Source organism: Harpia harpyja, chromosome 10 (genome assembly GCF_026419915.1).
Source record: "Harpia harpyja isolate bHarHar1 chromosome 10, bHarHar1 primary haplotype, whole genome shotgun sequence".
Taxonomy (NCBI): domain Eukaryota; kingdom Metazoa; phylum Chordata; class Aves; order Accipitriformes; family Accipitridae; genus Harpia; species Harpia harpyja.
Genome location: NC_068949.1, coordinates 41451181 through 41469123, shown reverse-complemented (window position 1 = coordinate 41469123; position 17943 = coordinate 41451181). Strand labels below are relative to the sequence as shown.

Genomic DNA, 17943 nt, shown 5'->3' with positions numbered 1-17943 from the left:
TTTCACTTCTTCCACAATGATAAAGACCAGGAGTGAACTTTGTAACTCTAGGACAGGGCCTTCCTGCGATAGATTTTCCCAAGGACGAAAGTGGTTTAGCAAACTCTTTGTAAACTCACATTGCCCTAAATTAACACCTTGGGAATTCATTCTAATATTCACAGCAGACGGGTGGACCCAAGAGGTTTATACTGGACCTCTGTTAACCCCACTGCAGCTAATGGAAGACACAAGGAGACTCTGGCTGGCTGTACACATCAGATTTAAGGATCTGGCTATATTAAAATTCCCTTCTCTTCCTCTGCACTTCCCCAGTAAGATTCATATTGTTCCTCTCTTGTAGTCAGACTTTTAAGTCTTCTTGGTTTGGACCAAACCAGTTTGGACTGCAGGCTTGGAAAATGTGCCAGCTTAGCATGCCTCTTAATTTGCAATAAATTTGAGGCATAACTCAAAAAGAAGCAACATCAGAAAAAAACAGGCTCCTCCCTCAAAAAACAATTCAACTATACAGTGGTCTATACCTTCCATAAGTCAGAAATGCCCTAAAAAGAAAAAAATGGCACAAGCTTCCTCAAATCTGGCAAGGGATGTGAACTAGAAGCCTAGAGGGCAGCAGGCTGCTCAGAAAAAACTGAATCATCTCCATCTCACTCTATAAGGGAGGTAATTTTTTGTACTGTTTTACATTAACCATGTTATCTTCAAATTGCCAGGCTTTTTAAATTTTTCAGTCACGTTTTTGTTAGCTAGCTGAAACATTTAAACCATAAAGGGACAAGCACTGAGGTATTTTCTTACAGATACAAACAGGATATCAAGTTCAGATAAATGGGATATAAACTTACTGATTACCAACTCAAAATATCCATTTCTGAACAGATAAGGTAACATGCACACCAGCAAGTTAACCATGGAATCAATGCAACTAGCCATGGAGGTTTTTAACCAAATATCTAAATACAACAAGCTAGAAAATTTATCCTGCAATTTGTCAATGGTGTATAAAAGCTGGATATTTCCCTAATGTGTAGCAGCCTAGGAGATTTAAACCCTTCTGCAGAGTTGTAAGTTCTTGCACAGAAAGGAAATTTTTCACATTTTTTAGTCTTGTATTTAAAAAAATATATTTCAATAGTGCACTCTTCTGTTTCAGGTTACTTTCTTTTCAATTCCATAAGTCACTGGATAAAACCATCTTCCTGCTGTGTGCAATAGCAGATTTGTCATTGCCTTACTATTTCACATCCCACTCTCAAAAACTATGATTCATAAAATAGTCTTTACTGGTGTGAATACTTTGATCATCTTAGGCAGTATCAAATTCCCAAGGTGAGGTCACAGAAAAGTTTGGCACAAAACTGATAAAATTTGGACTTAATCAGATTCAAAGATACACTGAGTCCCAAGATTTCAAAAATCCAATTGCCAGACCAGTGGCCTAATCTGGCTTGATCTGGTTCTCCCCTTCGCTCTGGAAACATCAAGCTACTAAGGAAAGACGTTGAAGGAGAGCACGGACAGACCCCCAGCTTGAGTCCAGTTGTGTGGCTACCAACACTCAGCATCATCTTCTTTTCTCTATTCAAATATAAACCCGGTGTAAGTCTGCTAAGGTGTAGGAATGTGCTGCTTCTAATCTAGAAACATCTGTGCCCTTTAACTTACGTTTTTAGTGGCGTCTTCTTCTTTTTTGCAGGTTTATTCAAGCTGTCTCCTTCAGCTCCGTTTGTTTCATTGGCACTGGCTGGTATCTCAAAGGAAGCGGGAGATTTTGAGGGCGAGCTGGCTATCTTAGAAGAAGACTTGAAAGGGTCAATAGAGTCCTCACACATGTCTGGCTCAAAACTGTACGTTTGTTGAGCCAGTTTGGGCGACTCTTGCATTTTTGTACTAGATGAGAACGGGTTAAAATTGGGATCATCCCACTTGTCAATATCAAAAGTGTAAGAGCCTTTTGTGATAGGGATTTCATTTGGATCAGTGGGTGACTTGGTCGGTGTGGTTGGAGCATTGTCAAGCTTTTCCACTGACTTTTTAGTCTTTGGCCTCCGTAGTGGCATTTTAGCACCAGGCTTTTTACCTGCTTTTTTGGGAGGAGGAATACTCTCCTGCTGGTCTTCACTCACCCCTTTTTCTTCAGAATAATCAAACTCCAGCCTCACTGCAATGCCTTTGACCGGAGGGTCTTCTTGTCCTCCAGTGTCAGGCGGAGTCACCTCCACAGCCTCTGGTGCCGTTGTAAGAGGTAGTGTTTTCTTATTGGCAGGGGGAGAGTTTTGTACTTTGCTGCCTCCGGTGCTAAATGCACTAATCCCTTCAAAACTGTCTGGATCCAAAGGGTAGGATCCTTCAGGCACAGGTGGGGCCTCCTGTTTCTCAGCAGAGATTTTAGAAGGTTCAGTACATTCAGGCTTTACTGAGTCAGCCTTCGCTTCAGATACTGTTTTATCCTCACCTGGGGCACAAGCTGCTTGGCCAAGGTCAGAAGGTTCTTGTGGTGTTTCCTTCACCAGTGGTGCATCCAGAGATTTTTTTGCTGACTGCTTCTTTTTTAAAGAAGCTGGTCTGGATTTCTTTGTTCTCTTAAGGGTACTAGAAGCACTACTTGAACCAGTACCGTACACATCTGCAGCAGGCGCTAATGTCTCACTGTTGCCAAGATAAGATGCTCCATCAAAATCACTAGCTTGCAAGCTAAGAGAACGAGACAATGTAGATTTGGAAACTGGGACTGAATCAGTAGATTTTCTTCGAACATTTGCTTTGGGGTCACGATTCTTTGATTCTGGAGAGCTCGGTCCTAAGGCATGGAGAGAATCAACCAACTCAATGTTATCAAAGTCCAAGTTGTAAGTTCCACTGCTGGCTATTGGCTTGTCCTCATCGAAGACGGTGGAAAAAGAATGGGAAGGGGGGCGGAAAGGGCTTTCTTCAACTGATTCACTGTGTGACACATCAGTTACAGGTACAGCTTCTGAACATAATCCTGTGGGAACAAACAGAAAACTCAGTAACTTTTAAACACATTTCTGAAACTAGAGCTTAATAGGTTTTACTATAATCTAATATTACTACAAGTAAAAGAGTAAAGGGTTAAAATCATACAAATGGACTAAGCAATGATTAAAGGACATACAAACCAAAGTGACATTTCCAATATATGAACTAGATTAAGGGAAAAAATAGTTCTGTTCTCCCCAGAAAAGGATTCAAGGCAAGTTTCATGAAAACACAAAATATGTATTTGCAATAGCCTCTAGAGCATCTCTTCTAAACTAATTATGACTTAGTTAAAGAGATGGATATTACCATAACATGCTAAATATGCCAAATACCAGAAAAAACTGAACATCAAGCACTTTATTACTCCCGTTTTCTACTATTACAAAGAGTTCACACAATTGTGTCGGAGCTCTTATGCAGTAAATTCCCTGTAAACTGACTGGTGCTTCAGCAGTTACATGTTGATCTTAAGTTTTGTTTCCCATGTGCTATTTTTACCAATTTTCCCAGAGGAACATGGCTTCATTTCCACAACCCATCAATGCTGCTCCTCCATCTGCCCCAAGCAGTCAATACACTCCACTTTGACCTCATAATTCCAAGTTTATAATGCGACATGAATCACTAAGAACTTCATACGAAATAAATTATGGTAAAAGTAAAAAAATTAGTCAATTAGAGAACCATACAAATATTCTCAATTGAAAATCTTCCTTAAAAAAGACCACTAGAAGCTCCCTACAGATTATTTAAAACAGATTTCTCCTAGTTCTAACTCATCGATGAAAAGAAAATTTTATAGAAAGAATTATATGCTAAAACTGTTCATCTGAGCAGCATCTCATTGTAATTGAAGATTTGCTTATTGAATGGAATCCTAAAATGATTTATAGAAGTCTCTTGACTTGGGACATAACAACTATATTGGACAAAGTAGAAAAAGATACGGTGCATATCAAAAAAATAGAAAATATATAGGTCGGAAAGGATTAAGATGATGGTTCTTGCTGCCTTCCAGCTCATTAAAGTTGATTACTAAAATGTTTTACAAATCCTGAATATGGTTTGCTCCTGCTGTCATTGTGCTGCTACCTATCCAAATGTAACACAGTCACCTCTGCCTACATATGCATGTTCCAGTCAGGGTATCGGAGACCTGGGAAATCTCTCTCCAGCTCACAGTTCAAGCTGGGGTAAGCCAGCTGCTCTGAGCTCTCACTGATACGTACTGGAGCAAAACGCCCCAGTGTTTCCTATTGAAGCAACGCAGCATTCTTCACGTTGTCATTTTTTTAAATTATGCAATTATAAAGAAAAACAGTCAAACAAAAATTAATGCTTTGCTCATCTTTAAATGATTTCAGAGAAATTTCTACACGTCTTTTTCATTCCAATCCTGACATGTTTTGCAAAATAATTCCCATTTTGTCCAGCTACATTCATTAACATTATTCATAAAAGCAACACAGACAATCAATAATTACTTTTAGTCAGAAGTTATGAATGGATTAAGAACAGAAAAAAACATTTTTTCCTTTGTTTCAGAGCAAATTATATGTCTGCATAGAGATTACAAGAATTATTATTTATGGATGTAGAGGACAGAAAGGATTTAAGGAAATTGGACACGTTTCCCAAAGCAGTACCTTAGAGTGGTACCACGTATTTCCAGAGATTGTCAAAGGAACGACAGCTACACAGTTTCTCTTTTAAGACTGTGGAAGTTTACTAAGTTACATCAATTAAAATAATATTTTAATGTGTTTTTCTGCTAAATGAATGGTAATAACATGGCAGTACTTCAGGACAGTTTATTTTTCTCCTTAATCTCCACTGGGCTGGGTTTGGTTTCAGCCTGGCTGAGAGGTCATTAATTAGACTTGATTTGCCAGCTGAGCTGGTGCTCACTTTGCACACACATCACTTTCTGCCACTGATGGGACTTCTGTTCGGGGGACTCAAAGAGTGCCATAAAACTCCAGCATTAGACTCATCTGTACATTTTACTCTGAAACGGGAAGGGAAGACGCTTAACGGGAATACATTACAATAAACACTCACGTAGCTCTAATATGTCAGCAGAGTACAAATGTAGGTCAGCACGAAATAAAAGGGGGATCTGAACAAGAAATCTTCTGCAATTATGCGTTGTTTTCATTCCAGTGTGCGCCAAAGGCCTCAACAGGATTGAGGCCCCTTGTTCAAAGTCAGTACAAACATGCATTTAAAAAAAAAGAAAAGAAAAGAAAAGAAACCCAATGCCCTGCAGGACTTGGACTGTAAATGACAGGCGTGGTAGAGCTGAGGTTAGGGATGCATCACAGCAGCAAAGAGAGTGTACAAGGCTTTCCAGCTACTCAAAGCAAAACAGCGTTCAAATTTGGTGTGCTCCACATAGTGCAGAGCTTTAATCTTCTTTAATTGCTTATTTCACAACCTCCTCCTAATCAAACCCTTTACTTAAGAGTACAGATTTCTGCAGAGTGTTGGTCGACTCGCTACTATGACTATTTTTATTGTTTCTTTATGAAACAGTATGTGAAACTGTCTCAGAAAACATGGCTTTTGGTAGAAGTGAAATGCTGATGTTAGACTCTTCTGGCATTACAACAGAACTGGCTCAGTATTAGTAACAGCAGAAACGCTGGATAAGAAGATATGAAAGGTACTCACTATTGCAAAACAGCACGCTTTATTACTACAGAGAGATATGAAGACCACGCTTTCCTGACATTAACAGCATATCCAGAGAGCAGTGCCATTTCTCCTTTTACACCGCAGAATTAAGCAAATCAGTATTACTAATTACAGTATTTTACTAAAATGCAATTTGATCACAAAGGAACATACTACAATACAAGCTAGGAAAACTAAGGCAGGACTTGCCCTACAGAGAGGCCAGAACAAGGTTTTAAATAAGGTTTATGCCTTTCAGTGGCGCTGACAGTCACCCACGAATTATACTGGTAAGAGCTGCACACAGGTAGATATTAAGTTTTACAAAGCATTCCAAGAACATGAGTGATAGCAGGGAAACTTACATTGCCATAAAAACCAGCCAAACCCCGAAAGAAACCTCCCATTTCATTCATTAAAAAAGAAGGTCCACGTTCTGCTCCTTCCACAAGGGAATTTCTCTGATTTCAGAAAATTTTTGCATGGATCAGGTATGAAAAGCAAAAACAATCCCAAACTCCAAACCAACAAAAACCGCCAGACTTCTTGTATCTAGGTGATGAGACCTCTAAATGAGAGCTGCATGACATGTTTAATGCTTGGCATTTTCACCTGTCATCTATTATAGCAGAAGCAAAAGTTGCTAGAAAGGTATTATAAGACTGTTTGCATTAATAAACAAAATAAATTTCTGTTAGTATCAAGAAAAAGGAGCTAAAAAAATCAAAAAACATTTCTGTCAACTACAGAAATTTTTTTTTGTACATTACAAAATACCAAGATTTTGATGGCACTTCAGATGCTAGTAAAGCTTCAATGTCCCACAGGAACAGTGAGGTAGACACATACCACGCTTAACTCAGCCTTTTTAAAATAAAGATCCATAAATGACCTGAACAGTAACAAATCCCATGCATGTGGTCTGAACTGTCCACTGATGAGGCTATCAAATTTTAATTAAATTGCTACCACTGATTTATATTGAATATGAAAGGATAAGAGGCATTCATAGCTTTAGATCAGGATGGGTGTTAGGATTTACATCTTTTTACAGCCTTAGGAAAGCAATGCAGAAACTCAGTGGCAGTAGTTGCACAAAGAGCTACAGAAGTAGCCAAGGCAAGGGCAGACTTGTTTCATTTTGATGAAGTATCACCCATCTCTTCCTCACCTGCGGAGCTAGCCATGCCTTCCCCGCTCTGAGCACCGCGGTACCGGGGGGACAGGATGCTGCAGCCCAGGGAATGCCCTACCACAGCACAGGTAGTGCACGCTCTGGGGGTGTGTTCACAAAAAGAAACCTTTCCAAAAACTTCGGAATTCAGGTTTGTTTTAAAGATATTTGAAAGAAGAAAATGAAATATCTGCACCAGCTATGAGCTTATAGAATCTAAATCTGAACTATTTCTTTATAAATCATGAAAATATATTAAGGATTTAGAACATATAAAGTACTTCTAGGTATTTTAAAATATTCTTCCCTTTAAATTACAACAAATTCTTCTAGAGGGGGAGCTGCACTGTGCAGTAGGACAGTTGAGCACTTTTTTGTTGTTGATGTATCTCTAAAATAGGAGGAAAGCCAATAGGCTGAAAATGTAGGCCTTAACACTGCTGAGCTGGAAACAAAATGGAACACTATTTTGAAAGGCTTAGAAACAAAACTTAATCGGTTCTAATAAAGCAAATATGGAAGAAATTAAATTCTAGTTGTGTTTTTTAGACAAAAACAAACAAAGAGAAACACTGGGAAAATGCATACAGCATGCACCCACATACTCCATTATAATAAAACAACTCAGGAGACAAGTACACTTCATCTACAGCATATAGGAATTGGAATTCCTAACACCAGAAATTTTGAAACACAGTTTATTTCAAGTTCCTGCTTGTTATGAGAAGCCTTTGAAGTTATGAAATCAATTAGTAATGCTATTTTAAAAATTACCGTAAAAATACTGTTGCCATTTATACTGAGAGAAAACTTTGGATATAAATTTTACTTTAAATTTTTCTGTGTTAGTCTTGAAGAGGAAAAGCACTGAAGAAGAATGTTTTCCATCCCAAAAATTCAGTTTGTTTTTGTCTGGGTCATCATCTCTCTACTAGAAAGCCTGACCTCAATTTCCCTGGCACAAGGACTGGAATATAGGTCTTCCATATCCTGATTGGCGGGCTGTAATGCATAGAGGGGACTCCAGCTCTCACATCTCCCCTGTGTATATAATCTGAATTCAGTAATTAATTGGGGAAGGCAGCAGGGGGGCAAAAGAAATGCCCCTGCCTAGGCAGGAATTCCTGGCCAAAACCAGGGGTATTTAGGAGAAAGGGTCTGGGGTACTTTCTGGTGCTCAGATGGCTGGAACAAAGGACAAGAGGACACTGCTATGAGAAGCTGATGAGACAGGCAACAATAATTTAAAATACTACCAAAATAAAAAAACGAAAAAGCACCCTCGAAGTCATTTGCCTCAAGAGTATAACCCACATTCCCCACAACAAACAAAGTATTTATGGAGAAATGGAAGGGCTCATTAGTGACACTTTCTGGGGTTCAGAGGTAGTTTCTGTATATGCTCTGTTACTCCTCTTCTCCTCCAGACTCGCCTGCAGACTGACTCCCCTCTTCTGCTCTGCTGCTGATGGACTGGAGCCATGCAGCAGGTTTTACCCCACCAGGAGCTGGCATAAACCCAGGGTAAGTCTAGCTATATTTCACTTTCATCATATTTATTAAGCTAGTGTTGAAGTCAACCTAATTAAAACCTCTCCTCTTGGCTTTCCAGCAGTGGGGTCCAGCTGTTGCGCTAATGATATCATGCAGCACAACTGCAGCCGTCTGCATAAGTAATTATTGTCAGATATAGATGAAATAATCCTTTAAACACTTACTATGCTTCCTCCTTCCATCCAAACACACGCTCTGTCACCAACCTCAAGTAGAAGACAAAGCCATGCAGCTGGTGAACCAGAAACCCAGCTGGACATCGCTGTCTCTCCCTCTGTGTGTGCCAGGCTCTCTGGTTGCCCGTATTCCTTACTCCTCATTTATTGAAACCTATTTATTTAGCCGTATGGTACCAATGAGAAACTCTGCTTCAACTGCCCATAACCCCTGAGGAAGGGACTCGTTCTCTTTATGTGCAGCCACATGCATAACCTATGAGGTAAGTAAACTACAAGATAACTGGTACTCAAGTAGTTTATAAAGTACAAAATGTTTAACTGTTCGCATTTCTGAAGAAGCATGCAAACACCTAAGCTATGGTCTTAGTATTATTAATTTCTTCTGAAGATTTCCAAAACAAATGAATGCTTTGTGTTGCCCTCCTACATTTGGATTCTTTCTGCATTACACATCTTCTTTCCCTCACATAAATTATGCTGTTGTATAACTTCATTTTGCATAATTTCGGAATGCTGAACATAGCTCTGTTAGTTTGTGGTAACTTGCCTCCCATGGACAAATCTTATTTGCAAATGAAACGTTTTCCTCTCTGCCATCCAGTGGCCTTCAATATAGTTCACACTGGCTGTGAATAGATATATTCAGTTTCCTACCTTTCTTCAGAAATATCTGAAAGAAAGGAGGGGGAGATCTGGGCTGTACGGAGAAAAGAATCACATGTGCCAGGGAAGCACATGTGTAATCAAGGGTTCGAAGATAATCTACTGCAGTAATTAAAAACACACTCCAATCCTGTTTAGCATATGCGTTCTTTTGTTCTCTCAGCACTTATTTTGTAATCATTAGATTGCAAAAGATTAGAAAAAGGAAAGAAGATGGAGAATGAGTAATGTTGTTTGTTACAATGAAGGGGGAACTTTAACAGCAGAAAGGAAAAAGTGCCAGGATGTCTCAGTATTTAATTTTTATTTTATGGAATCAGTTTGTTTAACATCTTTCTAGTTTCTTATAAACTTGTTTCATAAATCATGATCTTAAAGAGCACTCCTTAGTGCATAACTCCCAGAAATGCTTTAGGTGGCTCAAGACATTTGCAAGACTTATTTGTCACTTTCCTGAAGGTTTAAATCAAAGCTGGACAGCCTTTATAATACACACACCAGCCCTGGACATTGCTTTGCCCACTGCTAAACTCAGACACTTCTAGAGTGGAAACAGAAGCTTTAAAACACTGCCTGGCAATGCTATACCTCTTTCCAAATAAAATACAAGTGAGCTTTAGTTTGCTGAGAGTAAAATTACCTTTATACAATTTAGCCAGGTGATCAAGATGACTTGACTTTTGGATGGGAAAAAAGACAGCATAATGGGGAATTCAATCTTAAACTGTTGAGCTGTCATCTGACAGCCCAAACAAAGCTATTTTGGGCTAACAGAGTGCTTTCTACTCCCTCATATTCCATTACTCAATTTGGAGAACAAAGAACACTTTTTGGGCATAAAGGATTTCTTTGGTTTTTTAAACATGGTATTTCCTTTTTAAAGGTTATTTTCCCAGTGTGTACCAATTTTTATATATGTATATTATACATACATTCACACATACTCCCATGTTCCTCCTATAAAGCTAATATATTTCTATTGTTCTAATGGACTTTTTGTTCACCTTCTGTTTCAGGTGACAATACATTTGAAAATAACATTTTGTTAATTGTCACAGTTAACAGTGCTCACCCAGGTACCTGCATCTGTATCTCATACCTCCTTTTTCTACTCATCTGACGCTGTAAAGATCCTACAGAATGAAGTTTGATTCAAAAGGAAGAAAGGTTTTTCTAGAAAGCTCCTCTTTTCTTTAACATTTGTCAAACGTTATGGACAGATTCTCCAATATTTTATGCCAGGAGGCGACAGGGTTTTTCCTCCCAGCATGGATAACGCCCAACATACACTAACTAATCTTCCAGAAGACATTTTATTAGCATCAGTTCCTTGCCTGTGCTTACCCAAACACCTCCCTGCAGCTTCACCTTCCTCAGTAACCTGTCCTGCTCATTACATGCTCGTTACCTGTGTCTTCCAAGGGCAGCTGGGGTTTTATTTCTTGTTCTGCTATGTCTGCTACAACTGCTGCTGCCGCTGCCGCTTCAGGGGGTGGCTGCGGAGGTGAAGGTGGTGCCTTTACCGGTGTAGTGGACTCCGGGGTCTCAAATGCTTCTTCAGAGTCAGAGCTCCTGGTGAAAATCAAATGAGAGACTGGTGAGCAGAGTGAAGATTCATGTTTGCAGGTCATGCTTGGAAATGCAGGGCTTTCTGAGCTGATGGCGTAGACCTCAGCTATCAGGCTACCTCTGCATTTCCCAAAGGATATTTTACATTGCAGTATGGTTTCCAGAGCAGAATATCATGCCTATGGTCTTCTCCATATATAAGTATTTATGTCAGTTAAGACCTCTTTGTGTTACAAAAGTGAACACACGCTTGGAAATAAATCCATCCTGCAAAGCCTGCTTTCCAGTGTGAAGGTGGCTCAACCACACAGACAACAACACTGACGCCCCTGCTGTGCATCCTGCTCCCACAGAAATACTACATTCTATTTTTAGCAGAATTTTACCATAGCCCTTTTCAAACAGTAAGTACATGGCTTTGTTACACAAGGTAAGACAACCTGTAAAACACACGGAGTCCTGGTATTATCAATAATCCTCTTCTAGCACCATGTGCTCACACAGACAGAAAAACCCAGCGAGAAAACAGCAGCACCCAAAATGGAGGCAATCAAATGAAACACAAGGTTCAAAGGCTGCAAATACACAAAATGATGGGTAACCTAAACATTAAGTGAAGATCTAAACCACACAAAGACACACAATTTGCTCTTACAGCAGTACAGCCTTAGGAAACTGTCCTTCTAGATCTGAAAACTATGGATCTTATTTGTTCTTAAACCAAACTGAGACCAAATCTTAGCTTTTAAACATTTCTTCTTGAAGCCTTTTTTTGGGAGCAAGGAACGCAGTAACAATGGTGTCATATTCAATATGCAGTGAACATATGTTCAATATACGTTCAATAAGCATTTCTGTTGGTCAGATGCAGATTTTTACTGCTGGTCTGTAAGAAAGTGAATTGAATACGACAATTTCCTAAAGGACAGGACTGATTTGTCTATTTCCAGCGATTCTGCGTGTGGCTGTAGTCTCCACTGCTCCTCACGGCTGTCCACACCACACACACCAGTGCAACAGGGACAAAATCTGCCATGAAATGGAAAGCCATTTCATCCCCCAGAAGCACTCTAGGAGCCGTCCTGAATCGAGGACTCTTCTCATTTTGTTCAAGTTAAAAGATAACTCTGAGCTGCCAGATTCTGTTTGGTTTCTCAAAGCTCATGATTATTTTAAGCAGCTCAATGTCAGAAGTACAAGTACAGGATTTGCATTCGATTACATTTGCCTAAATCTATCACAGCATGAAGCCTTCGGCGAGCTGGGAAGAAAAGGCCCCGGTGTCACCCCTGACAGCTTGAGGAGCACAGCGGACCCGATTCTTCCCAGCTGCCTCCGCAGAATCCCAGTGAGAGCTCCCACCTCCTCGCACGCCGTCAGGGCACGCACCATGGCCCAGCACCGACCCCTGTCTCATCACCTCTACTCTGCAAAGCAAAAAGAATTCTACTAGCTAATAGCTTTGGATGTTTGCCTCACTTGGAGATTATTTTTTTTTCTCCCCAAAGTTATGTCACTGCCCGGGGAACTGCTCAAAAATAGAGTGCCTGGCTTTCAATTATTTCTATTGCTGCAGCTCCTCAAAATACCTTCTTTGTGTTATTGCTTAAACCGTACTCATTCATCAGGCCACAGAACAGTCGAATTGGAAGAGGTAGGCTGCAGCCTTTTAAATTATATCCCTTCAATGATGTACAACGTTTTAAGTTCAAAATATTTTAAGCTTAAGAGCAGCTGCAAAGAGCTTCTGTAAATAAAACTGCACAACAGGTATTCAACAAAATAACACCTTCTCTTCCTTCCACAGAGCTGGTTCAGGAAACTTTTAAGTTGAAGAATCAAAAAGAAACAGAGTTGTCTGATATTTTCCCAGTAGAGAAATGTTTCTTGTGTCATAAAAACAAACCTAGAAAGTTATCATCACCTAAACCAACAAAATGAAAGGTAATCCATAACTCTCAGGCTTTCACGTAATTCTTCATTGTGCTGTACTTAATTAACGTTTTACTCCCTTCATCTTGAACTCAAAGTGTTACTCTCTAATACTGAAACAATAATGTTTAGACCCCTTTTTCCCAAACTGTCTGTATACACATGTAACATATACAATACATATATAGATATAGTAATATAACTGAAACGGAAAAAAATCTCTATTTTCATGTCCTACTCATATTTGTAACTGCTTTGTTAAACTGGCTTGTTGGAACTGTTCTGTGTCCTTTATTTAAATGATGGAAAGACTCTGCGCATGTTTATCTATCCCTTTTAAATGAGCTACCTTTGTTTACTTGGTCTCTTCCTTGGATGAGATGGGCATAAGCATTTGAAGTAAGGAGAAACGTCTGTTCTTTTTTGTTCACAGTATGAGCTCCTCGCACTCTGGAGAACCTCCCGAGTCTGTGGACAGACAGTTGTGGTGCCTGAGCTCCAGCACAAGGCTTTGTTTTGCTAATATTTAATAATTCCCCAAAGATTCTGATGCAATACTAATTTTCAGCTGCACGCCTCCATAAGCAGCAGTATAATCAAGTAAGAACTGTCTTAACTGTAACCCAAATGCTGCTGAGTTTGTTATGAGAAGCAATCGTGCTGGCAAAACATGGTATTTGACAACAAAATATGAAGGGAAGCTCAATACCAAAAAATGTTCTTTGTCATAGACTGGGATCTGGGAGAGAACATAAAGCCTGGAAGCACATACCAGAACTACACTCCAAGGTCTATGCTACTTATATCCTGGAAAAATTAGATCCTGTGTTCAGTTTTCCTTAGTGAAAATATGGATGGTCTCTCTTGCATAGGATACTTCTTTTAAGACTACAGTCCTACTTTCAAACTGTAAGAAAAGATTTTCCCAGAACAACAGGATTTCCTGTGAAAAGGAAATTACATATTTCAGCCAGTTCTATTCATAATGTCCTTTCTCTGAGAAATACAGGGAATACACAGAACAAAAAAAAAAATGCTGCTGTAAAGTTCGTGGTGTAAAACAGATTGCCAAATTGTGATATGCCGTGAGAATCGGCACCAATTCAAAGCTGCACAGGGAGCAGCCACCACGGATCCAGCTGCGGGCAGGCTTTCATGAAAGGAAGAGCCCCTGTATCATCTAGAATATTATTCTGAAGCTCCAGCCAAGGATGAAGTAGGATGAGATGGGACACATGGGTTTTAGAGATGGAGAGCTCATTTGCTGGCCCATGCTCATAACGTTGTAGAGATGGGGTCTGCAAGTGCAGAGTGGGGCAGCAATGAAGTAAAAGCTACAGGAAGGAACATACATTCATGTATCCAGTTAGCCAGCTTGGGAAATTAGTGGGAGCTTGCCTTTATAACATATGTCATATCTTTCCATCTGTATCCTTTGGTTTTTGTGCAGAACAGGCAAAAAAGGTATAGATTGTAGAAGCTACAAAATGATTAGGTGATAGTAACAGAGTACAAAATGACTAGAAACATTCTCTCAGTCCATCTCTTTCATCTCCCTTCTCAAAAGATAGCCACTAAACAATAAATATAACACATACAGATGGGGTCGAGAAGCAGGGGAGAACCGAGAAATGCAAGAATCATACTAGACCAATACAAATCTGGCAACACTGCATCAACTTGTGAAGCAGGAGCACTCCCACTTTCATCTGGAAACTTTGAGGTCTTGCCCAGCCTGTCACATAAATCTCCAGAGGAAATACTGAAGGGACTCGCTAGGGTCAACTTCTCTTCTTCACCTTTGGCCTTGCGGAAATCCAGCCTTATAAGTTACATTACCTTATTTTGTAAGCCACAGATGCTTATAATTTTAAGTCCTCCCTGATTTGAGAATGAAAAATTGCCTTTTTGTCCCTGTAGCTGGAAAGCACTCCGTAAGCAAGAATGAGATTTCTTCGTTCCACTGCTTCTCCTCTCTGTTTGCCCTCTTCAGGCATGACAGCCACTGAAGTGAGGTCATCCCAGCTGTCACTTGGAAACTCGATTCATTAAAAAGTAGTTTGCAACAGAGCTGTGGCCTTCAGCTGTACCGGGAACCCTGCCATCTGTCTCAAGTTCTTCTAATATTTACACTACAGCAGTACAACCAATGCGAGTGTGCACTCTGGTTTTATTTCACAGGAATGAACGGGATGTCTGATATATAAAAGAAACTTAAAAGCAGGGCTTTGACACGAGGACTGAGGTCAGCAGCATCACCTCCTATGGAGGGGCACAAGGGAGCAAATCTGGAACCAGTATGTGCCGAGGGAGCATCATGGGCTTTTGTAAAGTTACTTCACTTAAAGTCAAATCTATATAGAATTTTTATTTAGTGTATAGCTTGCTTCAGGAAAAAAACCCCCACGTCTAACTACTTTATGGAGCACTGATCTATAGGTTTGCAATATGGACAGTCTGGAGAAGCATGGGTGTCTGATATTTTGAAGTTTTGAAGCCAGGAGCTAGAGTTGCATTATCAAGAAGCACTGCCTGTGCTGGGAGTGGCGAGAGGGGGATGGAGCCAAAGGAGCTGCTCTCCCACCAGCCAGGGTTGTGGAATCACAAGTAACAACACCAAGACCAGTTCAGGGGGATCTGCTCCATCAGAGCCAAGGTGAACAGCCTCCATCCGCCTGTATTTAAATTTGTCTATTTTCTTCCAAACTTTGCACGTAGGAAAAAAGTATATTAAATTTGCCTTATTAGTGGAACATATCCCACATTAATCGAGGTCTCTCATACCTGTCAGCGATATCATGGATGCCCAGCTAGCACTCCATAAACTCATCCTCCTCGCTGGTACTCAAAAACCTCTATCTGCTCATTGTTTTGTCTCTATGTACCTTTGTTTTATTGACATCAGATCAGAGGCAACAATTTCCTTCTCATGGTGTATTTGGAAATATGACATATCAGGAGGAAAAAAGTCAGGTAATCTTACAGCACGTATACAACAACAACAAAATCAAACTGTGCTCCATTACCACTCAAGAGTGCTTGGAGGGTAATGAAACAAAAGCAAGGACTCCAAAGCTTTATTAGAGAGCTGTTGTTTACAGATTTCCACCTAACTGTAGTGTGTGGGACATTTGGAAACATACAGAGAAAATGAGGACTGTCTCAGAAGATGAGCAATTCCTACCTGATCAATTTTAACTGGCAATAACTTCTAAAGTCTTTTCCTGAGATACAGCTGTACTCCCTGAGGGGGAGGAGACAGAAATGGCTATTTTGTCTTTTTTTTTCCATCTCATCTTTAGATCCACATGTTCTTTACAACTGGCTGGAGCTGCAGTTCAAGGGGAATATGGCTGCCCAAGTACATCCACCACCTCTAGGCCACATAAAACCACACTAGACTTATCTGCAGATCTGTTTCCCTGCGCCTTAAGAATCAAATGACAAATAAGAGCGCACAAGGCACATGCATCTGTTACCAGAAGGACATCACTCAATGCTCGTTTCCCGTACTGAGATTTCTGTGCACCAGAGGTACTAGCATAGCAGGGCTCCGAGACGAACAGGGAGTCCAAAGCCATGCATTGGAAGGACACAAATGAGCAAACCCTGCAGTGCTGATATATAAGCACTACCTGTGGCAACACCTAAAGGCAACACACAGATTCCATCAGACCTGGCCCTCCAAAGCATCTGTAGCTGTTATATCATAAAGTTAAGGTATAAATTTGACATGAGTATTTACTGAACAATTTATCATACACTGTGAGAAGAATCTAAATCAGAAAAAAAAAAAAGGCAACTTCTTACAGTGTTCAATTTAGTACTAAAGATGAATTTTGGTTTTCATTCTTGTAAATCCCACTGGGAGATGAGCTGGAAATAAAAAGGAGAAATAAGTTCTGTAGTCTCACCTCCATCGATCATTTTCAGAGATGATCCTCATAAAACCTGCATGAATAATTCAGGTCTGGTTTACTGATGAGATCAGAACCAAGAATGCAGGACTAGCTGTATACTTCTGAGGTCAATCTGTTTTGCACATTATTTAAGCAGGCACATACACTGCACTGGCAAGAGACACACGGGCTGACAGATTTGAAATGACACTCAGTAACTTTAAGCTTTAGAGTTTCTAAAGAGGCAAGGCACTCAGAGATGCACATTAATTTCAGTCATAGCTCTTTCACTGTAAACAGTCTTTTAAAACCTTTTCAGATTTCCTGGTGCCATTTTCAATGGCTAAACTGATTTTTCCATATAATTCTTAAAAAAACCAAAACCAAATAAACAACAACAAGGTCAGCGAGGCAGAATGTTTCAGCAATACATCTCTCCAGGCGAAGATCAATCCTACTCTCAAACATTGCCACAGAACTGCTGCACATACATGGTCTTGGTCAGTCCACTTCGGCATCTACCTCCTAGTCTGCCTTACCCACTCAGGCTGGGATCTCTTAACGGCATGAACAGCTTCTTGCTGTGGATGTATGCAGAGTCCAGAGCGGGAAAAAAGACTGCTCGGTACACATTACATTTGAGGGTTTTTTCCTTCTGTTTATATGAAATTCAGTAACTGACAATCTCTTATAATTCATCTTGTGGTATCACTCATGTTCCAGTTACACCACAGAGATACATACAATCTTTCCTCTTGTTTTTTCTTCAGCTGTATTTCTTTACAAATACAGCTCTGGATCATAATTCAAAATCACCAAGGGAGCCCAAATGGTAATTCCTTTCCTTGAGATCAAGTTACCAATTTAGGCCAGCAGCCATTAGCTGACCCGAGGGCCACGGAATATTCCACAGCTACAACACAAGGACCAAGAATATTCTATAGCTACAACAAAAAGTCTTTTTTTTTCATCCCAGCACTAGGTTAGGATAATATCAAAGATGTGTCAACTTTGTATGCTATCATTTTTGTACAGTATTTGCCTACTCAGTGACTTCCAGCTAACATGACATTCCACAATAATTAGCTTCTTTTAATATGATGATTGTTAGCTAAGTCTTTGTTCACGTACATGTTTTGAATATGAAGCATCCCTACATATTTTAAATTTTAATATTAAATTTGTACAGCAACATATAGAAAACATGGATGCAATGGTTGATTCATCTGGTTATTTTAGGTATTAAATATTAATATTTGGTGTCTGAATTAGGCTACCTATCAAACCTAGC

General features: G+C 39.8%; 1 protein-coding gene across 11 annotated transcripts in view; it reads right to left on the bottom strand.

Annotated features, from left to right (window-relative positions):
- TACC2 (transforming acidic coiled-coil containing protein 2) overlaps positions 1-17943 on the bottom strand; it is a 155498-nt gene that overhangs the window by 41541 nt on the left and 96014 nt on the right. For all 11 annotated transcript variants that reach the window (XM_052798555.1, XM_052798557.1, XM_052798561.1 and 8 more), the window contains 2 exons: positions 10661-10824; positions 1669-2989 (listed from right to left, as the gene is read on the bottom strand). In XM_052798555.1, the coding sequence (XP_052654515.1) occupies positions 1669-2989; positions 10661-10824 (1485 nt within the window). The remainder of the gene's footprint in view (positions 1-1668; positions 2990-10660; positions 10825-17943) is intronic.